The 26,710-nt window shown below is 42.4% G+C and overlaps 1 protein-coding gene across 2 annotated transcripts in view; it reads left to right on the plus strand.

Moving 5' to 3' along the window:
* The window catches only part of ZFYVE26 (zinc finger FYVE-type containing 26), a 59,007-nt gene that overhangs the window by 2,574 nt on the left and 29,723 nt on the right, over positions 1 to 26,710 (plus strand). For both annotated transcript variants that reach the window (XM_033107934.1, XM_033107935.1), the window contains 21 exons: positions 77 to 155; positions 3,573 to 3,662; positions 5,029 to 5,551; positions 5,958 to 6,088; positions 6,690 to 6,854; positions 6,985 to 7,073; positions 8,005 to 8,168; positions 10,750 to 10,953; positions 11,973 to 12,584; positions 12,827 to 12,913; positions 14,984 to 15,052; positions 15,740 to 15,891; positions 17,389 to 17,590; positions 18,575 to 18,838; positions 20,720 to 20,839; positions 20,934 to 21,098; positions 21,433 to 21,651; positions 22,263 to 22,365; positions 23,177 to 23,922; positions 25,141 to 25,337; positions 26,382 to 26,486. In XM_033107934.1, the coding sequence (XP_032963825.1) occupies positions 77 to 155; positions 3,573 to 3,662; positions 5,029 to 5,551; positions 5,958 to 6,088; positions 6,690 to 6,854; positions 6,985 to 7,073; positions 8,005 to 8,168; positions 10,750 to 10,953; positions 11,973 to 12,584; positions 12,827 to 12,913; positions 14,984 to 15,052; positions 15,740 to 15,891; positions 17,389 to 17,590; positions 18,575 to 18,838; positions 20,720 to 20,839; positions 20,934 to 21,098; positions 21,433 to 21,651; positions 22,263 to 22,365; positions 23,177 to 23,922; positions 25,141 to 25,337; positions 26,382 to 26,486 (4,486 nt within the window). The remainder of the gene's footprint in view (positions 1 to 76; positions 156 to 3,572; positions 3,663 to 5,028; positions 5,552 to 5,957; positions 6,089 to 6,689; positions 6,855 to 6,984; positions 7,074 to 8,004; positions 8,169 to 10,749; positions 10,954 to 11,972; positions 12,585 to 12,826; positions 12,914 to 14,983; positions 15,053 to 15,739; positions 15,892 to 17,388; positions 17,591 to 18,574; positions 18,839 to 20,719; positions 20,840 to 20,933; positions 21,099 to 21,432; positions 21,652 to 22,262; positions 22,366 to 23,176; positions 23,923 to 25,140; positions 25,338 to 26,381; positions 26,487 to 26,710) is intronic.

Below are 26,710 nucleotides of genomic sequence, written 5' to 3' on the forward strand. Positions count from 1 at the left end.
AAGTCTAAATTTTGGATCACAAAAAAGATCAATAGAAACTTTTTGTTTAGAAATTCCTTCTTTTTACTTTTTTCAGATGTGGCCAAGACATCAACCCTCAAAGATTAGCCTGGGTCTGGCTTCTTGTACTGGAAGAATGGTTGGCCCAGGAAAAGGTAAAGAGGTTTATATTACAAATGTTTTCCTGAGGCTGAGACTGAGAAGAACTTGAAAGTCATTGTGATAGTTCCCTTCTGTCTGTTACTTCCTTTATTATGAAGTTTGTTATACTCCTCTCTCCATATCGACAATGAGAATGGCTTAAATTTTTATTGCTGTCTCCTTACCTAAATAAAATATACTCATTAATTCACTAACATACATTGGCATGTAATACCGTTTGAGGTGATGCCATTTTGTTAAACACCACGGTGAGATTTGTGCCTGAACAGAATTTTACAGAAATTGGTGAAAGTGACAAGATAGTAAATGAAGTATGAACCTCATATTACTTAAGTCATGGAGGATGGGCGGAGCTGAAACCTGGTGGTTCTTCAAAAAATCTTATTTTAACTAATCCAGTGCAGTGAAATCTTATACATTTAAACCTTATTGATTAATAATTGAATAACTCACCTGAACTGAACTAAAATTTACCAAATATAAAAAAATTGAGCAAAGTAATACTGAAAGAAAACTTGTAAGGAAGTGCTTTTCTTTTTAAAATAAAATTGCAATTAAAAGCCTCTTTAGAATGATGTGATAATTATCAGAAATTGATATCCATTAAGAGTCTTTCTCTGAGGCAATTTTGTATTAAACCTCACACTTTACGATTCAAGTGAGGAACTCCTGACTCAGAAGAGAAATGACTGGCCCAAGGTCACACCATAAAGTTACTTGGCTGGAAACAAGGTCTGATTTCAAGTTTCCAGACCTCTGCTTTTTCTACCTCAATGTTAGTTTTAGCTTTCAAGGGCTTAAAAGTAAGAAACCATAAATTCTATTTTGTAAATGTCTATAATGTAGCCTAATTTTCTTCTTTACTCCCCTAAGTCATCAGAATTAATTTTGTCTTTATTTCCAGTTGTGCCTGACACTTACCCTTCTCTACAGAGCTGTCAAAAAGTGACAGAAATTACTAATCTAGTAATCCAGGCTTTAGCCACTTGTCTAACAAAGGGAAATGACGAAAAGACTAAGAGGAAAGAGAAGAAAGAGGAGCAAAATTGAAAAATAATCAACGCCAGCATAATTAAGAGTTGGCTGTAGTTTCAGATCTAAGAGAGAAACTTAAGCTAAAATATTCGATAGTATCTTAAAAGAGAAAAAGAAAAAGTGTTTTATTGTTACTGACTAAGGATATTTCCAGTACAAACATGGAATTTGTCAAACCAGATGAACTTTCCCCTCACTAAAGGGTATTTGCTTACTTCCTGGCTGATTGGTTGCTTATTTCATGGACAGTTGCTCAACCAGATCAGGCAGTGGATATCACTTCCCTGCTCCTTAGCCCAGACTAAGAGTTGTTCTTGTTTGTGCCAACATCTAAGATCATGTGGTCCTCAAGGCTCCAATCAGATGTGAGAATGTTTTAAACTTGAAACAAGGACCTCAGAGAATTTTAAAAGTTTATATAAGGAGTAGGATTTCAAGAGAGTTCTTATAGTAGCTCTACTCCTGGAGCGGCCTTCATCTTCTAGGGACTTGCTGGCTGCCTATCCTTTTCCAGTCTCCCACCTTCTGCCAAAAGCTTCCTTTTTAATTATTAGTTGAAATAGTGATTCCATTTTCCCTTTTCTTCATCCACTTTTGCCTTCTGCCTTCTTATCTTGTAGTGATCTATGTCTGCATGTGTAAGCCTGGGTACACAGATTTAACTGCAGAGATGTTCACAGCCATGCTGCTTCTAATAAAGGAAAAAACAGGAAACATCTCCCATGTTCACAATACAAGACTGGCTCATCAATTTGTAAAATACCATGCCATTATTCAAATTACGTGGTAAATGAATTTTCAGTGACATGGGAAAATGTTCATACTCTGCTTTGTGAAAAAGAAAAGTTATGAAACATTACATTTGGTGTGCATGCATAAATGCATATGTAGACAATCGTCTGAATGCCCTTAGACCACAGTATTAATAGTGGTTCTCCTTCAGTGGAAAGATTTGGGTGTGTGTGTGTGTGTCTGTGTCTGTGTGTGTTCATTCGCCTATTTGTATATTCTCATTTTTCTACATTGAACATGTCTTGGTTTTATAGTAAGAAAATTTGTGTTTAGGACAGACAAAGAGTTGTACTTGCCTGTTTTAGTCATTTAGTCATTTATGACCCTGCACATGCATAATGTATTTTCACCAGTAAAATAAATATAAACCAATCACTCCTTAGGATTCTAAATAAAGTTCTAAAATCTTAACTAGACGTCGTTCTTTTATTAAGGACCTGCTGTCTAGACATCTCACCTATTCCTTTCTCTTAGTCCTCAATAGAAACACTAACCTTCAGCTTCCCAGCATGAATTTTCTCCACCAACTTCCAATCACTAGCATTATACAAGTATTCAGATGGTGTAGGTGCGTGAGGGAAGGGTGTGGTGAGAACAACTATGTCTTTGGACCAAGCACAAGCTAGATTATGTTAGCCTCTGATGTGGTGAATGGCACGTGATCTTGCGCTGTCAATTCCTCTCCCGCAAACACAATCCTGCAGGTGCTCCTTGCCTTGAGTTAGGGTACCTTTCAATAAAACCCAGCTTCTGGAATTTTTAACCAGCGGCATGATATACAAGTGTCTCTAATTTAAAGCAGTGTTTGTCGAGATTATTCCCAGACTACAGTTTTAGTTTTAAGAACGAGGTAAAGGGAAGTTACTGTGAAACAAGCAGGTACAGGAAAAGTCAGAGGCTTTCTCTTCTTTTATACATTAGTCTTCTCTGGTGGCACGTCTCATTAACAAACATTGGGAACCCTTTTTCCTTTTCATGCTTAAAATAATTGGAAAATTCTTCCTAACCATTTCATCTTTAGTAAAGATTTTTTTTTTTTTAGTAAATATTATTTTTTAAAATATATACTTATGCCACAGGGTTGTTTAGAGATTAAATGAGATTTTTAAAAAATACATGAAGATATGGTACACAGTACCTGGCACATACTAAGTGTTTGGTAAACATTAGATCCCTCCCCTTTACTTTTGTTTTCAAACTTATAATGAATACCAAAATCAGGGATTTGGACCACAAAAGGATCATGTGGACCACACCCTCCCAGGCTTAGTCATGACTGGGTGTTTTGGACACTGTAAGGGAAGTTCTTGGAGAAAGACTTCAAAAAGTCACAGGAAATGCGCAAACTTTGGAGTTAGAGTGTGTGATTTAAGTGTTAGTATTTAAGAGGGGTATGCATCCAAGCTTAGCTATTTTTGTTTATAAAGAAAAGTATCTCAAAACATATCTAGGAATTTAATATATCTAGGTTAAAAGTACTTTAACAGCAGAAATAAGAGTAACTGAAGAAAAATATTTACTTACAATTTCTTAACTAAAAATATATGCCTAATCGCTATCCTTCATTCATATGATTCTTTTAGAAGTTACTCCCAGCTGGTTTCCGGAGAAAACTTGAGTTTCTTTTATTGTCAGAAGACCTCCAAGGTGACATTCCAGAGGACATCCTCAAGGTGAGAGAGGGTTCTGGAACCGTCTGCCCAGGGTCATAGTCACTCAGCCAGTTCAGCTCCCAGGGATCCAGCAGAGGCAGGTCCGCAGGAGGTTAGTTATAGTCTGTTCTCAGGCAAAACCAGGCTAGATAGAGGCGCCTCTGAGAGGACTTTAGAATTAGGATAAACTTACCTGATTTTAGAATTCTTAGAGGTGGATTGTCTGGAAGGACTAAGTATAGCTGGGGATTAAAGACTTTTTTCATTTCATGTAAAAGAAATACGTAACTTGGATTTAAACGAGGTGTTTGACTTTTTCACCATTATATGGTAGGGAATATGAAGGGAGAAAAGAACTAGTATTTGTTGAATACCTCTTCTATAACAGGTGCACTGAATGTGTTATAGTTAATCCTCACAACACATCTGGGGCCAGATTCAAACTAGTCTTAGCTATATCTGTAGTTAAGTGCCTGAGGTATGCTCTGAGGCTCAGTACTTACTTACTTCATCACCCTGCCTAATTAAAGACATATTAGCAGCAGGATTTAAGGTAGGGACTGTCACTTATGTTAGATCAAAGACTCACGATCCTGTGACTATCTTGGAGGCAATTAATGAAGAAGCATCCCTGAGCACTATCCACGGGCATGGTGCTAAAGCACCCCCTTTTCTCCCTCTGCCCCTACCCTACAAACAAATTATAAGGTATAGAGATTCTTGCCTTTAAGGGCTTAGTCTGGTTGGGGAGGAAAGACTAATACACATGAGACAATTCTATACTAAACCATATAGTACTAATTTTCGGTACATTGAAAGTTCAGTAAAGAGGAGGAGTTGTGTGGGTTGGAGGTATTGGGGAAGATTTTGTAAAGGGATACGGAATGGGCTACACCTTAAAGCATGGCTATGATTTAGATCAAGGGTTCAAAGCCGGTATGTAATTTGTTTTTAAAAATGAATTTAAATGCCTTGAGTTGAACATAATGTCTTATGCCCATTTGTTACCTGCTTGTTCTATGAGTTTGCAGTCCCTGATTTAAATCAACAGAACACATTTTGGAGGCAATAAGGGGGAACAAGCTTGAAAATGAAGGCGTTGGGCAATTGAATTAATCTCTTTGCTTCAATGTCCTCATTTGTAAAATGAGGATACTAGTAGTATCTTCCTCTTAAGGTTGTCGTAAGGTTGTTGTAATTTGATTTTTCTGTGTAAAGGGCCTGGCACGTAGTAACTACTAAAGAAGTGTTTGCTGCTACTGCTATTACACACACCCACACACACACACACACACACACACACTGAAAAGAGGAAAACATCAAGGCATACAGGTGATAACATTCTAGACACACTCACCATACATCCCTCTCTTCATCCTCTATTTAGGAGCTGTATGAGGCTTTATCACAAGACACAGTAGACCCCATGCTTCCTGGGAAGCAGAGGCGGGAGAGCTGGACCCTCCGGCTCAGCTCAGAAGCTGTCTCTGTGCTCTGGGATCATCTGAGGCAGGCTCCCCAGCCAGTACAGGCCCTGCTGGAGCTCCTGCTCAGGGAGGACGACGGCAACAGCCTCTGTGGCTGGCCTCTGCAGAAGGCACTGGTAGACCTCATTCGAAAGGCACTGCGAGCTTTGCCGGGCCCTGGCGCTGGGTCCCCTGGGGATGTAGATGCCATTTACAGAACCCTGCAGATTCTGCATTGCCCTGCAGAGCCACTGGGGGTTGAGCTGCGTCTCCTATGTGAAGAACTACTGGAGGCCTGCAGGACTGAGGGGAGTCCCCTGCGGGAGGTGCGGCTGCTCAGCTGCCTGCTGCACAAGGCCGGACGGGGCCTGGTATCCCTGTATGGCCATACCTATGCAGAGAAGGCCACAGAAAAGCCGCCAAAGGCCATATCCTCGAGAAAAGGTGTGATTCCTTTGCTGCTTCTCCTGGTGTATTGGTAATCCCACTCTGCCCGACCTTCAGGGAGTTCCTTGAGGCTGGTGCTTCCATTTGCTCAGAAAGTCTAATGGGGGAGGCTGAGCATCAGATGATGAGATGTGCTTTTGTAAAAGCACAGGTTTAGTCTAAGGTGGAGTGCTGGGGAAGAAAAGTAAAGTAATAACAATAGCATAAAGAGCTTTTCAGAAGCCACTGAGAGAAGTAGAGTCTTTAATACTATAGAAGTATAGAATGCCTGGTTTAAGTTTTTAAAAGAGTGAACTTGAACTCTCGCATCAGTTGATTTTTTCAAATCAACTTTCACTTAAGGCTTTCACTTAGGAAAGAAGAGCTCCAGCTCCCCAGTGACCCTGTCTGGTTTGATTTTCAGTCTCACCGGATCATCTAGACCCTGAGCCGGCAATGCTGGCCTTGTTCTCCAATCCTGACCCAGCCCAGGCTTGGAAATTAGCCTATTTCTACTGCGTGAGCAACAGCAAGCACTTCCTTGAGCAGATTCTGGTAGGTCAAACGTAATTATTCTTTATCACAGAAGTACCCAGGGACTCTCTGGGTACTAGAGACTTTTTCATTCCTCATTTTTCTCCCACTCATTTATCCAGCACAAAGCCATCTAATTATTGGTGAGTCATTTTGTTCTGTCCATCCCATAGTCCCAAGGGAAAGAACGCTTTGAGAACCACTGTCATTCGTAATTAGAACTGCAGTCATTTTATGTCAGTCCTTTGGTAGGAACTAAAATGTTAGATACGTGTAAGCTTTCTGAAGGGTGTGAGGAAAAAAGGACGGTGGCAGCAATATGTTGCCTATCTGAAAGGGAAATTTAATTACTCTAACCTTCTTCCAGATTATAACTGAGCTTCATTTTAATTCAACAGATATTTATGAACCTAATCCTATGGGCCATGTACTGTGCTGGGAGCAGGGGTTACAGCAGAGGGCCGTTCCTGCCTTCAAAGAGCTTATTGTTTAGTGAACATTTTTTGCTCAGCTGGCCACTTCTATCATTGTCAGAAATCTCTCTGTTCCACTGAAAAGCTTCTTACTCTAAGGAACAGCAAGTCCACGTAACTGCCGGTAGCAGCTTCCTTTGACTTAACAGGTGACAGCACTAACGCTGTTGAAAGAGGAAGACTTCCCGAAGCTGGGCTGCCTACTAGATGGAGAATTTAGGCCTCTCAGTCGACTGCTTGTGCTCCTGGGCTGGACACACTGCCAGAGCCTAGAGTCCGCCAAGAGTCTGCTCCAGGCACTCCACAGGAGACAGGTAACTCTCACTCTGCAGCCCAGGTTGCTCCAGAAGTGAGTGCTGTGGGGCTTTAGGGGGAGGCGGAATGCAGGGTCCTGAAGTTGGTCAGGTGCCTGAGTCAGCATCTCTTTCTTCTATACCAACGCAGGACCAAGGCTGTGACCAGCTCCTCAGGGACGCCTGTGATGGGCTGTGGGCTCACCTGGAGGTCCTGGAGTGGTGTGTACAGCAGAGCAGGTACAGCCCTGTGCAGCCAGCCCCTTCCCACCACTGGGCAGACTTATCGCTGTGCTCTGTGTATGTGACCGTTAGAAGAAATCTTCCACATAAAGGTTTTGAGTTGATGGAGTTGACCAGCAACTAATAATCATTCCAACTATTAAACCAGGAAAGAAACATGAGTAATAATTATCTTCACCATAAGGTTATAACTAGAGGATCATTTTAGGGTGACAATGGTAAAAAGAATAATAGCTCACATTTCCAAGCACTTAATATGCCAGGCATAGCTCCAAGCCCTTTACGTGGATGATTATCTTAAGCCTCACAATAATCCTGTGAGGTAGATACCCGTATTATCTTCATTTTAAAGATGGGGCAGCCGAAGCCCAGAGGTGTACGGGTCCAAAGTGACACATGTCAATGTAGTCCACATTTTTAGCCAGGTGTTATCCTAGATCACACTTTTCTTCAACAACTGCCCACTAACTGTGTGTGAGCCATGTTTCCCTGATGACTTAACCTTAGGTCTTCCCTACTTCTCGGTTCCTGTTTTGTTCTTCACCCACTTCACCAGCCCTTCCTGAACTAGAATATGCAGAGTGAGAAGTGGTTTATTTTGAGCCCTTGCTCAAAGTAAAGCAGAGAAGCTTGTGTCACTTCTTAGCTGGGAAAAGGACAGAAATTGGGAAGCTTCATCTGCAGGCCCTTTCTAGACCCTAAAGACGAAAAAGGCCCTTTCTAGGTAGAGCTGACTTGATGGATTTATTTCCTTAAGGGTAAATAAATGCTCTACTCTATCCCCGACCAACCAAAACTTAGTTAGGAGAAGTGAAATCTGTGGTATTATGGGCCAGAGAGAAAGAGAAAGAGGGAATCGTGATTGGTGTTTCTCAGTGCAATTGTGTAAACTGCCTCCCCTTCCATCCTCCCACCTTTTCCCTTTCAGCAACCCCATACCAAAGAGAGATCTCTTGTGTCATTTACATGGTGGAGGCAGCCACTCAGTGCTCTACTCTCTCCATCACCTTACAAACCTTCCAGCCCTCAGGGAGGAAGATGTTCTCAAGCTCTTACAGAAGGTGCCAGCCAAGGACCTCCAGCAAGAGCATGGTGAGTTGGTGATGGAGTGACTTGGGCAAGGTTTCTTCCTAGGACAATCTCACCCAAGTTTCTTTCAGCACAGGATTTATCAAGATGAATTCTGTCAAAATGGGTGGTCTAGCAGGTGCCCTCTAAATGAGTGCTGTTTGCCCCAGTGAGATCATGGGATATAGGAACATGCCTCCTCTTTCTTGGTGAACTGTAGGAAATCCTATCAAAACTGTCCCATGGGGGGACGGCCAAATGGCTCAGTTTGTTAGAGCGCAAGCTCTCAACAACAAGGTTGCCGGTTCAATTCCCGCATGGGATGGTGGGCTGTGCCCCCCTGCAACTAAGATTGAAAACAATGACTGGACTTGGAGCTGAGCTGTGCCCTTCACAACTAGATTGAAGGACAACGACTTGGAGCTGATGGGCCCTGGAAAAACACAGTGTTCCCCAATAAAAAAATTAAATTAAAAAAAAACCAAAAAACAATCCCATAGGAACCTTTGTCCTTGTGGAACCTTCTAATAAACCATTAGCATACCCTCACCCCAATGAAATAATTAGGAACTGCCCCCTGAGTTCACAGCATTGTCATTGGCAGTATTTATGCAAATTTTTGGTGAGTCTCTCCATTCTTCATAAGCTTTCTCATAGCACATTCGGGCCTTCCTTCTCTCCCATATCTTCTGTATACTCTTTTGCACAGATAAAGAGGTGTGGAAGAAAGACTTGCCTGAAACAATGGCAAAGTCTTGTTTTAATCTTAGGTCTTTGCTTAATATTCAAGTCCCCATTAACAAGCTTTTTGGCTCTCAAAAATCGTATCATGGTGTAGTCACAACCTGCCACACAGGCCCGGGACACTTAGCTTTGAGAAAAACAAATGTCCTGTTATAGCAGTAGATGTTGCTCAGCCTAGATTTTGCCTTGATTTACTTTGAAAAAGGACATACCACTAACTGGAAATGTGTTACTACCGTGTTTCCCCGAAAATAAGACGTATCTGGACCATCAGCTCTAACAAGTCTTTTAGAGCAAAAATTAGTATAAGACCCAGTCTGATATTATATTATATTATATTAATTATATAAGACCTGGTCTTATATTATGTTAAAATAAGACCGGTTTTATATTAATTTTTGCTCCAAAAGACATATTAGAGCTGATGGTCCAGCTACGTATTATTTTCAGGGAAACACAGTACATTCTAAATTTTTTTCTGGAAAGGTAGGCAACTTGTTTGGCAGGTTTTGTAAGAGAGCTAGAACTCTCTGTTTTCTACATACAAGTACAAAAGGCTTCCAATGAAGTATTTTAAATCTGATCCCTGGTGACCCACCGGGACACACTTAGAACTTGAACTTGGAAAAGGCAGCAGAGGAATAACAGGGCTGGGATGAAGGTGAGGCAAGAGACACATCTGACGTACAAAATTTAAGGGGCCACTTATTTTCAGAGTTGTACAAGTGCTTGCAAGTCCTCGACCTGGGCAGTAATGCCATGTAGAGGCAAGGAGCATAGAACAATATTGATCTCGTTCTCCTTCTTACCTTGACCTTGGCAAAGCTGAACTTTCTAGAAGAAGTAATCACTAGGAAGCCTGTACATAAAGGGGTTTATTGCAACATCATAGTAGCCAGGCATCCCTAACTACTGCAGTGTGCTGCCCTAGAGGAATCTGGGTAGGTGAGGGATTCAGTCAGGAGAACTATATGCAGCCATCAGAAATTTAGTTTGTGAAGAAGTATAATCAAATGCTTATACTATAATGGATTTTTAAAAAGTGGGAAAATTAAATAGTATAGAAAATGTCATTACACTCAACTTAGACATACACACACATACATATATGCAACCCTATCAAAACAGGTAAACCAGAATGTTAACAATGGTTGTTTTTAGCTGATAGGATCATGGGTGATTTTTTTCTTCTTGTTTGCTTTGCTACATTTAATGCTTTTTCTTTGAGCAGGTTGTACTTTTGCTATGAAAAGAATTAAAGCCAAATTAAAATGTTTAGAAACCCTATAAATATTATGGTGCCCTCTCTTCCTCCTGAAGGTCAAAATTTTTTTAAATGAGAAATTATAAATTATTAAACAAGCACAAAGAATTTCAACAGTTTGTGTTTTTTACCCAAGATATCTGCTTCGGTGCTTTCTTAAAAATATCAAATGTTTTTCAAAAAAATTGTTTTTTGGTGCCGTTGTTCTCGTTACTCAATCTAAATACATTTTAAGCCTGCCTCTTAGATAATGTGGCAACTAGGGAGACTAAACATTTACTTAAAGTTTTAATTTTTCTAAAAAGGGAAAACAAGATTTTAAGCAATGTAAGGAAAAGACTTGTTAAGTAGCCATGAGGGCTATGTTGAACAGACATGTAGAAGGGATGTTGGTGGGAAAAAGGAAATGGAAGGGACTGAAAATTGGTGTTGAGTAGAGGAAAGGGCCAGGAAGGGACACAGCTCAAACTAACAGAAGGGAGAGCGGGTAAGAACACGTAGGGGACCTGGAAATGCAGCATCTCTTTGCTTCAGCCATACTTGCAGCCCATACCTGAAAGAACCAACTCTGAAGTTCTGCCTGTTTCTATAATGCAGATTCAGCTGATGTGTTGGTCCCTGAGCACCTGAGCCACTGTCAGAACCTGGCACTCTACCAGAGCTTCTGTGCCATGAAGTATGCCATCTATGCCCTCTGTGTGAACTCACACCAGCACACCCAGTGCCAGGAATGCAAAGACAGTCCCGCTGATGACCCAGCGTCGGTTGTGGAACCAGTGAATGATTCTATCTCCTCTTCAGGTACAGTGCCCACCCCCCTTCTCTGACATAAGCTGGTCATGACCGGTTCCAGAGAGCACGTTGTGTGGAAACCCTTTTCCACCGGAACTGGGGAGGTGGCCCTCGGTTTTATTACGCGCAGGAATAATTTTATCCATTTATCAACCTCTGTGAAGCAAAGGGACGTGGAGAAAGTAGGTGATTTGTGTAAGTTCTAATGGAGTCTGATCACTTAGTGTAGTGTTTTCCAAATACTTATTTAAAACTACAATCCACAGTAAAAATAGCATTTCACATCACACTCCAGCTTGTACTTAGGTATATAATTTGTGTATTTACATATGTATGTGTATATGTGTATGTAAGTGATATATAAACTGAAATAAGGTTTAAGAAACAATACTTACCCTTCCAAACAGAGCATACTCTCGATTATTTTTCTGTTGTATTTTATTTTTTTAAATGTAGCCTCTAAGTCAATGTCATGGGTCACAGCCTACAGTGTAAAAGAACCTATGTCCTATCCTCTCTCATTTTTTGTAATAGCTTATAATTTCTTAATTTGCCTTGTGTGACTGCTGGTCACTTATCTCTCCCTTGTAGCTTTGGAACAGACCTTTACCTCTGAGCATGTCATTTTGAGCAGTAATCCTTAAGAGATCTACGTAGTCCGTGATCACCTTTAGTGTAACAATGAGTAAAAATAGAATAGAGGAATAAGAAGTCTGCATGCTGCCTTCACTTCAGGAACAGAAATGTGGAGTGCTTGTCAGAGATGAAGAGTAATATAATATTTAAAAAACAGAACAAAACAATGAGTGTTCAGTGAGCTATACTTTTAATTAAGGTAGCAAAATCCTTCTGCAAATCATGAAAAGACATGGCTGGAGAGTCTTTTATTATTCTGACTGTAACTACAATTCCCTTAGTCATTAAAAAATAATTAAAGTTGTGAGAAAATTTGAGTCTAGCAAGTAGTATCTCTAATGTTTGCATTTTCTCTCTTCTCTTTCTCTGGTCTCTTATACATGCTTCTTTAGGTGCTTCAAATCTCTTCTCAACATACCTGGCCAGGTGTCAGCAGTATCTGTGCAGTGTACCTGACTCTTTGTGCCTGGAACTTCTAGAAAACATCTTCTCATTGCTCCTCATCACCTCTGCCGACCTTCATCCAGAGCCTCACCTGCCCGAGGACTATGCTGAGGAGGATGACGTTGAGGGAAAGGGCCTGCTGGGTTTGACATCCCCATCGGAGAGCCCTCAGCACGTGGCACAGCCTGAGAGGAAGTCAGAACGGGGTTCCCTAGGAGTCCCCAGGAGCTTTGCTTATACAATTCCAACCTGTCTGAAGACAGAGCCAAAAGACAGTTCCCCAGGGCCTCACGGGCACAGCTATTTGGACCTAAAGCACTTTACTAGTGGTCTCAGTGGGTTCCTGGCTGATGAATTTGCAATAGGGGCCTTCCTCAGGCTTCTCCAGGAGCAGCTGGATGAGCTCAGCAGCCGCACACCTGCTGAGGAGCCAAAGCTGCTGGAAGGCCAGAGCTGCGCAGGTAGCAGAGATGCACTGCAGAGCCGCCTGCACCGGTTTTCCAAAGTTCTCTCTGAGGCCCAATGGAGATACAAGGTGGTAACAAGCAACCAGGGCTCAGGTGAGAGGAGATGGCAGAACCAGTGGGTCCAGGAAATGAGGAGGGTGAAAAATCCGAGGAATGTGGGAGAGAGCAAGGAATGCATGGGAGTCACACCGTAACTCAGTATATCACCAGATCAACTAGTGTCAGAACCATGTCTCAGAGCCCAGCCCAAATCTTCCTCTACCTGTTACCTCAGGAGGTGGGTCAAATCAAGATTGATCACTTTCCCATGTGACCCATTGGGTTTGCTGTTTCAGAGGAGCAACCTACTCGAAGATACCGGCCTGTTGCCACACGGCACCCTAGTGTCCGCCGGGGTCGTCGGATGCGGAAGAGCCGGGCAGGTAATCTGAAGAGCTCACCCTATGCCTCGTTCCCAGGCAAGTGGTATATTGCCACTTGTCTTATATTCCTTAAGGTAAAGCACATGGTCCAAACAAATAAAAATGATTTAAGATTATCCTAGTCCGACTCCACCAAGTAACCTTTGCTAGTAGTTTCCTTCCTTCCATTTTCCATACAGTATAAGCCTATATGTCATTTTATATATATAGATGCATCATACTATATATACTTACATATATTGAGAACTGCAACTTTCTCTTTTCATTTATATCCTTTATATACACAGATGTATCATACTATATATTGGAACTTATTTTCACTTATTTTAAAGGCTCCTTAGTGTTCTATTGTCATATGTACACTTTTGTGGACGTTTCAATTTTTCTAGTTTTTTTACTATTATAAACAATGCTATAATAAAAACCCTTGTACATATGTCTGTGTATACTTATGTTGCATACTTGTGTGAGTATATGTATAGGATAAGACTGTAGCAATAGAATAGCAAGGTCAAAGATATATGGATATAAAATAATTACCAGATTGCCTAAAAAATGATGGACCAATTTACATTCCCACCGAATACATATGAGTGCGTATTTGCACAAAAATGAGTAGTATCAGATTTTTTTAAATCTTTGCCAATATAATTAATACGGCAATGGTGTATCATGTTTTGATATTAATTTTTAGTTTGAGATTGAATACCATTTCATATATTTATGGCCATTTATATTTTTCTATGAGCTGCCTATTCATGTCTAGGGTCCATATTTTCTATTGGATTCATCTTCCTTGTTGAATTGTAAGCTCTTTTTACATTAAGGAAAATATTCTGTCTTATGTGCTAACAATTTTTTCTCCATTTTGTCTTTTGATTTTGATTATGGGTTTTCTTAAGGAATTTAATACAAAAGCATCATACAGGAGTGTTAAATTTTTAGATGATCAAATTTTCATTATGGCTTTTGGTGCTGGTTTTTATATAATTAACAAGGAATTCATAAGAATTTCCTATGTGCTAAACAATACTACACATGGGTATCTTGAAAGATGAATGAGGCATAAACCAGGACCTTGCCATCAAAGAATTTATAATTTACCTATATAGACAATAAACATGAAATCTTAAACTGCACTGCCGGAAAACAGAAGAAATCTCCTAGAGAGGGAGAACAGCATAGCCTACAAAAGTCAGGGAAACAGATTTTATGGAAAAGTTGACTCGAACCGAGCTCAGAAAAATGAGTAAGCTCTAGCTAACTGACAATGAGAAAAGTGAGCTTACTGAGTAGAGTGAAGGATATCATGAGAGAAACCTGGAAAACCTCAGGTTTTCCTGAGTTTCTAAGGCCCTTAAGCTGATCAATTAATTGGTTTGAGTCGAAAGGCATAGTCTGCATCCACCCACTTGACCTATCCAGCCCTTGAAGAACATGCAATCCATCTTCTCTTTCCCATAGCTGCCTTTTCCTTTCCAAACAGCGAGCCAAGGAGACGCCCTTGCATGGAGCTGATACCACACTAAAATTAGTGAGCCTCCATTCTCAAGCCCTAGCACTTCAGGAAAGCAGTTATTGAGAAGAAGCTTTTCCTCCAGAGCTTGAAATACCGTGGTCTTTGGCAGACCAGGTCTTATACTTTGGTTCCCTACCTTTTCAAGTATAAGGACAACTTTTCCTGTCAGAAAATTTTGTGACCTTCCTTTGTACCCTACTACTTCCTGGTCATAATAGTTGTGATTCTTTTTTCCCCCAGAACATTGACAGTGCTTAGTGAGTAGATGGGGGCCACTGACCTCTATAAGTAACTTGAAAGCTCCTAGGACTCTGAGACCCACAGGTTGGAAACCACTGGTATAAGCTGCTACCCAAATGAGCACTGGGGCCATGTAAAGCCCACCCTTCCTCTTTGGTCTGTAGGAACTTGTGTTTTGCTGTAGAAGAAGCAGCAGGTATTAACCCATTACCCTCTCGCTTTACCCCGATCTTGGCTTTCAAGCCAACTTCTCACTTTCTACACTGTAAGGAGTTGATGGTTGATTTTTTCTCTCTTCCTAACACCTGTAGATGGCCGGGACAGAGGCTCCAATCCGTCCCTGGAAAGTACAAGTAGTGAGCTGAGCACAAGTACTTCAGGTATGGAGGGGCCCAACCAATTGCCCACTTCAAGCAGCTTTGCCCTGATACGGCGTTGCCATACACCATTGTGGAAAAACCTGGACTAAGCAGTTCATGCCTGTGTTCAGGAGGTTGGTTCTGGAAGATACAGACTTCCAGTTATAAGATAGATAAGCCCTGGGGATATAATATACAGCATGGTACCTGTAGTTAACGATACTACATTATATATTTGAAAGTTGCTGACAGTAGATCTTAAAAGTTCTCATCACAAGAAAAAAATTGGCAACTATGTGTGACAATGAATGTTAAGTAAACTTTGGTGATCATTTCACAAGTCATTATGTTGTATACCTAAAACTAATACAATCTTCCATGTCAATTATATATCAATTAAAAACAAAAAGAAGGTTGGTTCCACAGATGGCCAAACAGATTTCAGCGGGGAAAGATTGTTTGGCTATCAAATGAGTTACCCATCAACAGAGAGAAAGAGAGGTGAATACCTAAGAATGGTACTTAAGTCTTGCATTCAAAGATGATAGCACAGGTTGCCCTTCATTTGAGGACAAATCAAGACCCATTTACATACACCTTTTAGAGAAGGAACTTGAAGATACGAGAGTTTGGTGGGACGTGACAGCAGCATAGTTTTTCCTCAATTTCTATTGTTCCCTTGGCCCGCACACTCTTGTGTCCCAACAGAGGGAAGTCTGAACACCGGGTCTGGGAGGAATGAGCTGGATGGCCGGTTGCAGCCCCAAACTCAAAGTTCACTCATCCCTATGATGTGCTCCCCACCTGAGTCACTGCTGGCATCCTGCATCCTCCGAGGGAACTTTGTAGAAGCCCATCAGGTGAGGGGAGTACTTGTGCGGCAGGTGTTAGAGGCCTAGGCCTCGTCTTGTCACAGTAAAGAATGCTAAGTCACTATCCAAGAAGTATAGGGACTGCCGAACTAGAATGTTCGTGTTGTTTAGGGAATGGCGCAAGGAGTAGGAACCAGAAAGACTCTTACCCTCCCTAGGCTTCAATATCCTCATTTGAAAATCGGAGTTACATAGAATGCCTGCTCCTCCTACCTCACGAGAATGTTAAGAGGATTTTGTAGAAGCTGTGAGAAATACAAGAATCCTCTACTAGTGCTTAAATTTAACAGTATAAAAACCTACTATTCTAATTTTTGAAATTGTTGGTACATCATACAGTTTCGTCCCTTAATATGCAGTCAGAATTTTTCTTTTGTGTGCTTTCAGTTGTTGAGGAATAAATCAAGGAGATGTCTAGGTGATAGGAAAATCTTTGCTTAACCTCCTCCGGTCATTTTAGATCCCATACATTAATGATAATGGTAATTCTGACCATCTGGTGGGGATAGGACCCTCACCAGCCTTTGTTACACCCAAATCTGGAGGAAGTCAGCTGTGAGACCCCCTGGTGCTTTACCCCTAGGTGTCCTCACTTCCTCTCCCTTTCCTAGGGCCTGGATCTTTTTTTTAAAAGAATAAAACCTTTATTTTTTTTTTAACCCAGTTACAGAATAAGCTGTGCATATTATAAGAAAATACTAAAAGTATTCACAAGAAATAAAATTACTTGTAATCCTATTTTCCAGAACAATGAATATTAAAGGTAAAGTATATTTTTTGCCAATAATATTCCAAGATATATATGACTTTTGTATAGCTGGGATTATTTTGAATCTAAAACTTTATATAGTGTCTTTTTAACATTTGCCTTATAACTGATTTAATGACCTTACAATAGAAAATACTTAACCATTCCCATTATTTAATATTTAGATTATTTTCAACCTTCTAATAGTTGTAATAAATAGTGCCATGACTATCACTTTGAGGCATTAAGCCTTTTGAATTATTTCCTTAACAAAGTTTCTCATGGAAATTACTGAGTCAAAGAACATAAACATTTTTAGTTTTATGGATTGCCAAACTGCTTTTCAAAAAAGGTTGTGACAATTCATTTTACCACCACCACCTCATTTTTACACTTCGTCATTGTGGTAGATGCAAAATGGTAGTAATGTTACTTAAATTCCCGGGATCACTGGAAGGGAAAACATTTTTCATCTATATATTAGTCATAAGTATTTTCTCTTTAAAATTGTTCACATCTCCTGCCTATTTTCTCCTGGGGCTGTGGTGGCTTTCTTGCTGACTTGTATATCTATATTTGATCTACTTTTCTAATATGCAGTGCTCTTCCGACCCTACAAAAGAAATGTCTTAGGGCCATAGTCTAATGACAAGCAAGATCTCATATCTCCAAACATTCCCAACTCAGCGGACCCACCACACCCACCACAACGCACATTCCTCCCTCTTCTGTGCCAGGTGGTGTTCATGTTCAACCTGAAGTCCTCGCCCAGCTCAGGGGAGCTGATGTTCATGGAGCGCTACCAGGAAGTGATCCAGGAGCTGGCCCGAGTAGAGCACAAGATTGAAAGCCAGAACTCAGACGGGGGCAGCAGCACCATTCGAAGAACAGGGAGTGGCCGCTCAACTCTACAGGCCATTGGCAGCGCTGCGGCAGCAGGTCAGGCTTCCCTGCTGCCACCACAGGTGGTGAGGTAGCTGGGGGAGGAGGGTAGCAGAAGAAAAGCCGCCCAAATGATAGGCTCATCATGAAGTGAGCAGAAATCCAGAGCAGGACACTTACCTTGGAGAATAACAGTCCTGGCATATTGAGAGTCGATTTCTAGCTGTGCCCCACTTCCCCGTCCAAGATGGTCTCATACCTGTCGCTCACGCTGCTCCATTAAACTTGTCCTATGTGACTTAAACTGAAGAGTATGAATCCTGCTTCCACCATGCGTTTTGATAGCCACTATCTTGGGCTTTGGAAAATGGTTAGGAGTTTAGTTCCTCCCCATGTAATTATTCAGGGATAAAGTGTATTGTTTTACTTTTCTGTAAAGTGAAGAAGTTGTGTATAATACCTATGGCCAACAATTCACAGTTCTCAATTCCCAACCTTGGCTGCACTGCAGAAAAGCTCATCCTTTCATTATTTCTTGAAAGTGGAATCTTGTCCCAGATTTTCACATTGTCTTACTGGTGTAGGCTCTGTGTATCAAGTACCATCACACACTACTGCTATATTCTCCCAGAAATTCTTCTATAGCTATTCAAAAAAAAATATGCACATCCTTTTTAAAAAATATAGAAATGAGCTCTTACAACAAGTACTCTTTTTCTATCTTGCTTTTTAGGTAGTGTATTTTAGAGATCTTTTCTGATCAGCACACGCAGATCCACCTCATTCTTTCTCAGCCTACTTTTAGGTCCCATTTGGGAGAAGCCCTCATTCACCTCAACCATTTTCAGTTTCTCTCCGTCTTCCTTTCCATTCCATTGTATTGATACCTTAAGAATGGTCTGTAGTGATGGTGCTGATATGCATAGAAGATATCCTGTGCAGAAAGACCTCGAACATTTTTTAAAAACTACGTTTCAAAATAAAAGTGGTAGTTTGACTCATTTTAACCTCTTGTTTTTTGCTCCGCTGCTGGGTGTTCAGGGATGGTATTTTACTCCATCTCTGACGTGACCGACAAACTGCTCAGCACCTCTGGAGACCCCATCCCCACGCTCCAGGAGGACTTCTGGATAAGCAGTACCCTGGTAGAGCCCACTGATCCTCTGAGAGAGATTCTAGAAGACCTCAGTCCCCCCGCCATGGCTGCATTTGACCTCGCTTGCTCTCAGTGCCAGCTCTGGAAAACTTGCAAGCAGCTCTTGGAAACGGCTGAACGACGTCTAAACAGTAGCCTTGAGAGCCGGGGTGAGTGTGCTTCTTTAGCTTTATTTCTTCTCAGTTGGGTTTCTGAGATACTTGATAAATTGTGCAAGAAGAAAGTACTTACTGGGGAAGGAAGGACAGGGAGAAAAGATCATTAGTTAATTTCCTCATGTCCAATATGATGGCATAAATACAGTCTGTTGAGAGTCTCTTTTTCTTAATAGACATAGCAATCTGCAGTCATTAGGGGAAATTCTTTTCTGATATATAGATAAATTCAAGGAATAAATATATGTTCAAAAATGGTATAAATGGAATTTGTGTCTTTAGACTGTATTTCCGGTCCTAAGTGAACCTTAACCTATAACCTGGGATAGCCTTGAGATCATAAACCAGATATAAGGGAAAACTAAACTTAGTGGATCCCAGTTGGAGAAATGGTTGTACCTTGAGGTTAATGATATCTCAAAATGTGTATATGGAATTCTTAGAGGAATGAAGGGAGAAGAACGTGAGGACAGAATTAGGCGAAGTTCTACTCCCCACCCATCCTTGATACACACACACCCCAAACATTGGAAGGACTGACCAGTGAGGGAGAAAGGAGCATGTAATCTCTCTCAGTAATATGGAGGGAGGGAAGGGTGAATAGATTTTGGTATGAATAGCCACCTCCGGGGTTCAGTGACTCACTAGAGAACTCAGGACTCAGCATGTAGTCATACTCATGATTAAGATTTATTTCAGTAAAAGAATAAGGAGAAAAATCAGCAGAGGGAAAGGCCCACGGGGACAGTCTGGACGAAAGCAGGCAAAAGCTTCCAAGAGTCCTCTCCCTGTGGAGTCACATAGGACGGGTTTAATTCCTCCAGCAATGAGTTGTGGCAACAAGTATAAAGTGTTGTCCACAGGGAAGCGCATTAGAGACTCAATGCCCAAGGTTTTTATTGGGGGCTAGTGACAAAGGCACCCTCTGTCCATTGTGTACCAATATTCCAGACTCTCAGAAGGAAAGCAAGTATTCAGCATAAACCACATCGTACGAAGAGTGTTGGCACAGAGAGCCGCTCTTACCATGTAGGGAAAGTTTTGTGTTAGCATTCGAAACTATTTAACAGCCAAGTTCACAGATACCTATCAAGGGCTGACCTTGCAAGCAGGTCTTTCTAGAATAACAATCTCAATTCTGCTGTGTTACCTCTTTTCTGCACACCTCTCCAAATCACTTTGAGCTGTTGATTAAAATGTCATTGAATGTTCTTCTAAGAAAGAAGAACATAGTCCTTCTAAGAAATATAGTCCTTCTAAGAAAGTATACTGGGACATACGCAATGCTGTTTTTATCCAACAACTCCCCTCCCCCTAATCTAGTACTTATATTCTAAAATGAAAGGAGATATTCAAGCTGTTAGTAACTGAAACAGTATCAGGTCAATCAATTAGGAATTAATTTAGTACCTGCTGTGTTTCCAGATTATCCTAAGTATATGGGGGTATAAGAGAGGTATAAAGAATTATCTCTCTGTCCATAAAGTCATTTATAGTTCTAGTCAGGGAGTCAACATCCCACTTAAAGCAGTTAGAGAAGACAGATACGATACCGGCTCAAGCCCTCAGCTGAGGGCAGTACCGAGGCAAATCTACAAGCCGTGCCCATTGATTGGCTTGGGACAGCAATTCCATAGGAATGCCAGAGATCCTTGGCCCGCTGCTGCTGACAGCTGAGGCATCTTGCAGAGGTAGCTCTGGAACCTCAGGTACAGAAAAGCCAGGTATGTTGGTTGTCACCCCAAAATCGCACAGCATGTATTTCCTCCTCAACACTGGAGAAGATAAATTTGTACAAGTAAATATAGGACTGAGTACCAATCTCCAAAAGTACCTTATTTTTTCTGCATTCCCTCATCCTTCATCTGTTCACAGGTCGACGGCTAGACCATGTGCTTCTCAATGCTGATGGCATTCGAGGTTTCCCAGTTGTTCTTCAGCAAATCAGTAAGATTCTCAATTATTCACTTACGTCAGCCGGACAGACTAAATCAGGTGAGTTGCTTTTCTCCCTTTTTTTTCCCCCCTGGACTCAGAACGTTAGGTCAGCATCAGACTTCACTTTTTCCTTCTCATTTGCTTTCCATAGAGAGTACAGAAGAAAAAGGAGGAGGTCTTCCACGGTGCAGCATTGCTGAGCTGCTGCAGATGTGTTGGCCCAGCCTCACTGAGGACTGTGCTGCCAGCCACGCCACCCTCTCCCAGCAGCTGGATCAGGTCCTTCAGTCACTGAGAGAGGCGCTAGAGCTGCCAGGTATAGGCCCGAGTGTGTGGGAGCAGATGGGGGCTGAACTGGGGAGAGGAAGCAGCTAAGAATGAAGGAACTTCAGGCTTAGGACTCTAGCAGGGGTAAAAAGAGAACTATCCACCTCAGTTTCTCCAGACTCAAAACTCTTCCTGGCTGAGCATTGCTTGTACAGGTGACCAGCTTACAATTTCATAGCAGCCTTGTAAATGTTACCCCCATGCTATAGGATGCCCCGTGCAGTGTACAGAGGCCCATTGCACATAATTGTTTTGGAAATTGATCCACAGCCAGATGCACAGACTGAAGCCTGTGTCCCTTCTCCTGCCATTATTCCTCTCAGAGCCCAGGAGCACTCCGCTGTCCTCCCTGGTGGAGCAGGCAGCTCAGAAATCTCCGGAGGCAGAGGCCCACCCTGTGCACATCCAAACTCAGCTCCTCCAGAAGAACCTGGGCAGACAGACGCCAGCAGGCAGCAGGCAGACGGACTACATGGGCACCTTCTTCAGTTACTGCAGCACCTTGGCTGCCGTTGTTCTGCAGAGTTTGCACTCTGAGCCTGGTAAGTAGTACGAAAGAGGAAATAGAGTCACAACTGGCCTGCTGAGTCACAACTCCTCTTCCTTGTTTAGGGCAAGGAAGAGGAAAGGTACTCACGAAGAGGTTCTGGGCACAGCAGTAGCCAGGAGCACTAGGTTTATATGGTCCTCCTGTTGGTCTGTGGCTCGTTCATCTTTGTCTCCCCAATACCTGGTACACTTGTACAGCACATGGGAGTACTCAGTAAGTTTTCATGGTATTCATGACTCAAAAATACCTCTCAGACCTTCAGTCCATTGTGGATTTGAGGACCCAGCAGAAGAATCAAGTTTCTGATATGAGTACCAGATCCTTACTCGAGGCCACAGAGCAAGTATTGCATGCACTTTAGTCGTGTCGGATGAGCAGAATAAGCTGAAGTTTGTGGTTGTAAGTCTTTAGAGCAGTGGTAAGGCATAGATAAACCTGTGTTCAGGGTCATGTTGAGAATACCCGTTACCTAGAAAATATCAACGGAAGAGCTCCCAATATAGTCTTTGTTTTGACGCTACTTTTTTATTGGTTCTGGACAACAGGGCTTTGAACTGTTGCAATTGGTGGTGCAAACAAAGGTCACTTTCTTTACCTTTACAGATCACGTGGAGGTCAAGGTAGGAAATCCCTTTGTTCTCTTGCAACAGAGCTCTTCCCAGCTGGTGTCACACCTCCTGCTTGAGCGACAAGTTCCCCCTGACAGGTAGGAGTCACCCCATGGGAGTCAAGCATGGGCCTTCCTAATTGTTTCATCAAGGAACCCAAAGGCTCAGTGGGGTTGTGGTGGGATTTCTTTCAGACTTTGCCTTTGATTTGCATTTCCTGTGATACAACTACATTCAAATCCAGTATACCTCTTTCTTTCTCTCTTGCCACCTCTCACATTCACATTGAAAGTATAAAATTAAGGGGTGAATCTTCACTTGTAAAATATGTAAAAATTGAACATTTCATAACACATTAGTTGGCTAGGAAGACAAGAATTTTCATACATTGCTGGTGGGATATAAATTGGTATGGCCCCTGTGGGAAGGGAATTTGTTCGTATCTATTAAAATTACAAATTCTTATACCCTTTGACCTAGCAATCCAGGTTGGGGAATTTATTCTGTGGCTTTATTATACATATGGAAAAGGACGTATGTACAAAGTCTTTTTATTACAGCCTTATATGTAATACCAACAGATCAGAAAAATCCATTGTCCACTAACAGGAGACTAGGTGAATTACGGTGCATCCCCATAATGGAATACTGCGCAGCTGTAAAAACGAATGAGGGGCCTCTCTGTAGAAGGATATGGACAGATCTCCTAGACACGTTATGAAGTAAAAAAGCAAAGGGCAGAGCAGTGTGTCTAATAAGCTACCTTTGTGTTAAAAAAAAAAAAGTGGGGGGGACACAATTAAAGAGGCTGCATTTACATTTGCTTGTGTAAACATAAATGACTTCTGAGATGAGGGGACAGTGCCTGTGCACTCAGGCTCTGCGTGCCCTCTGCTTCCCTCCGTCCAGGCTAGCAGCCCTCCTGGCCCGAGAGGGTCTCAGCCTGAGCGTGCCACAGGTCATCGTCAGCTGCTGCTGTGAGCCCCTTGCCCTCTGCTCTTCCCTGCAAAGCCAGCAGACATCATCTCTTCTGACCCACCTGGGCCAACTGGCCCAGCTGCACACCTCCCACTGCCTGGAGGACCTCCCACTTTCTACGCCTAGCTCCCCGAAGCCGACTGAGAACCCCCTATCAGAGAGAAAGCCCCGCTTCTCTCCAAGGGATTCATCGCTGCCAGCCCTCACCTCCTCTGCCTTGACCTTCCTTAAGTCCCGCTCAAAGCTCCTGGCTACGGTGGTCTGTCTGGGGGCTTCCCGGGGATCAAAAGTCACCAAGCCCAGCTTGTCCTGGAAGGAGCTTCGTGGTCGCAGGGAGGTGCCTCTGACTGCAGAGCAGGTAGCCCGGGAGTGTGAGCGCCTCCTGGAACAGTTCCCTATGCTTGCAGCCTCCCTCCTGGCTGCCTGGGAGCCCCTACGAGGGTCTTCCAAGCAGGGCCCGAGTCTGGCAGCAGGTCTCTGTGGCCAGGCCAGTCTCTCCACTGTCCTCCTGGGCCTGCATTCTCCAACTGCTCTGGACGTGGTCACCGCGGCCTTCAAGGAAGCCCTGGTGGCCAGAGATTGGTCCCGGGCCCTTCAGCTCACTGAAGTGTACGGGCGAGACGTAGACGACTTGAGCAGCATACAGGATGCAATCCTGAGCTGCGCAGCGGCATGTGGTGAGCACAAAGCTACACCTCCCTCCTTCACTAGAGCTAACACTTAGCATTCACTGGGTGTAGCACCACATGGATTCTCACTAGAACTAGACAAAGGTGCCGCTAAAATCTCAGACAGATTTAGGTGGAAACCGAGGCACACAGGGTAGGAAACTTGAACAGAGCTTAGAACCCAGGTCTATCTAACTCTAAAACACATACTTATAACCAGTGTTCGCAACCCTGGATGTTAGAATCTTTGGGAAATTCTATAACTACAAATATCTGAGCTCCACCCCCAGAAGCCCAGAATAGGGATCATGCAAATGTTTACTTTCAAGCAAGGGTCTGCAAATTTTTTTTGTAAAGGGCTTTGAAGGCCATACAGTCTCGGTTGCAACTATTCAACTCTGCCATCATAGCATGAAAGCGGCCATTGATGATACATAAATAAATGAGCATGGCTATATTCCAATAAAACTTTATTTATAAAAACAGGCTGAGGACCTATTTGATAGGCCCTACTTTAAAAGTTTCCCGGGAGATTTTGATGTGTAACTAGAATTGAGAGCCAATGACCTACAACACTCCGCCGGGGGGAGCAAGAGTCAGGTGTGCTATAGGGTATGCTTCTGAGTAGGGGGCCTGGCTGACCTGTGGAAAGGAGACAACACGTCCTTGAGAAGAAGGAGAAATCCATGGAGAGGCTATATGGTCTGACCCTGGAGTCTGTTTTTCAGCTCTGAGATGGGTGTGGGAGAGCGTGATCTACTAAGTAATAATGACAGAGGATGCCGAGAAAGTGAAACTAGTTTACCTGAAATGACTGAAGTAGTTATGTATGGCACAGAGTGGAAACCGCAGGGAAAGCTAAAAGTTCCACTGAGCCTCAAACAGTACTGTATGTGCAGCATGCCAGAACAGGACAGCTTCATCTGTTCTGTCTATGCTTCCTTCATTCCTTCCTTCTCCTGTTCTTCTTATTTCTTCCTTTCCTTTCTCCTCCTCTCCCTCTCTCCTCAGAAATTCTCATTAAGTTTTCATAAAGAGAAACATAGGAGTATAGCATTTCTCCTTGTCATATAATGATCCCAAGTGTAAAAACTCATTAAGGTCAGATGCTTCAAAAAGCTTCTGTTTTATGAAATTGAACAAAGCCTTTCTCTTAAGAAGTAACGGGGACTTTTGAGCTCTTCCAGTTCCAGACTTGCTGACTTTGGGCATCTTTTTGTCTCATAGACAAAGAAGGTTGGCAGTACCTATTTCCTGTGAAGGATGCATCTCTGAGAAGTCAGTTAACCCTACAGTTTGTGGATAGGTGGCCCCTGGAGCTGTGCCTGGAGATCCTGGCCTACTGCCTTTCAGATGCAGCTGTGCAAGATGGACTCAAGTATGAGCTACAGAGAAAGCTGGCGGAACTGCGCGTATATCAGAAGGTATGGGCCCTGGCGTCAAGACCAAGGAAAGGGCTTCTCACCCTGTTACCAACTCTATGCTCATGTGGTGGTAGATTTTAAGAAACAGACCATCTGGGCCTGACTTTTGCTCTGCATTCTGGCTTCTGTTCTTAGATTAACAGCAAGCAAGGCTCCTATCTGGTCCCTGTTTTATTTACTCCTATAATTATAACTACATATGCATCAAACAAAGATTAAAAAATTAACATTGGATGATGCTTTATAGTCCACAAAGCCTTTCACGTTTATATTTGAGCTTTGTATATGTTCTGTGTCTATTATGTCTTTTGTTGTTGTTGTTGTTCTTCAGGAGTTTTTATAGAGCTTAAGCTCATGTCTTTTTGAAAGATTGTTTTAAATTTCAGCTAAACTTGAAGAGCCATTTTGAAAGGATGCATGAAAGTGACAATTTCAAAAGTGAAAGATTCTTGCAGGATATGTGTTACATTCAAGATCAAGTGGCTCAGGGAGACAGATTTAGGTGGTACAGCTACATAACAAGCATAAAATACACGCTAACCTTTCGTGTGTACTTAGAACTGAACAGAGCCCCTCCAGGGAAAGGCAGGTGAAAATGGCAGGTGAAAAAGATTTTCTTTCCTCTGTTGCTCAGTAGTTTTCATGCAGAGCTAAATGCTGCATGAAAGGTGATCCCACAGAGCGTTCACACCAGAATATCTTGGGTAGAGTTTTGAGATGGAGGAGCATGGGACAAGTGACTCCAGCAGAGTGAACAAGCTGTGAAGCACAGAAGCCTCTGAGAATTGTTCTCAGAAGTAAAAGTACCCAATCCTGGCCTCCAGTCAGCCTTTGCTCCCTGATTATGCTTCCCCAGTAGGTTCACTCACCTCTCCAAACAATCTTTGCCTCATTTACTCTAATTCCTCCTCTCTCCTGGCAAGTTCTGAGAGCCTGACTTTGGGACAGAGACCTAGGGGTGGGCCATCTCTGGAAACGCCAAGGACTTGTTCATGGAGGAGGAAGCTGCATTGTGGTTTGATAGCTTTTCCTGTCTTTCCTTAGATTCTAGGTTTGCAGGCTACCCCAGTGTGGTGTGACTGGCAGACCCTGAGGGACAGTTGTGTTGAGGACCCATCAACTGTCATGAACATGATTCTAGAAGCAAAGGTACCATTTTCCTGGGTGGTATTTCCCTTCCTCCTCTTTTCACAGTTGCAATGCCTTAGCTGGTTGTGTAAATCTCCCTCCATGTGTCAATATCCACATTTTTTTTTAAGTACATCACATTCATTTTGTGATGTGCTTGTGTGTGTATGAGTGTGAGTGAAATTTACCAATATACAGAGAAGTATAGAGAATAATAACAGTTGATGCTTTTCTATTATCACCCT

Source organism: Rhinolophus ferrumequinum, chromosome 6, assembly GCF_004115265.2.
Source record: "Rhinolophus ferrumequinum isolate MPI-CBG mRhiFer1 chromosome 6, mRhiFer1_v1.p, whole genome shotgun sequence".
NCBI lineage: Eukaryota > Metazoa > Chordata > Mammalia > Chiroptera > Rhinolophidae > Rhinolophus > Rhinolophus ferrumequinum.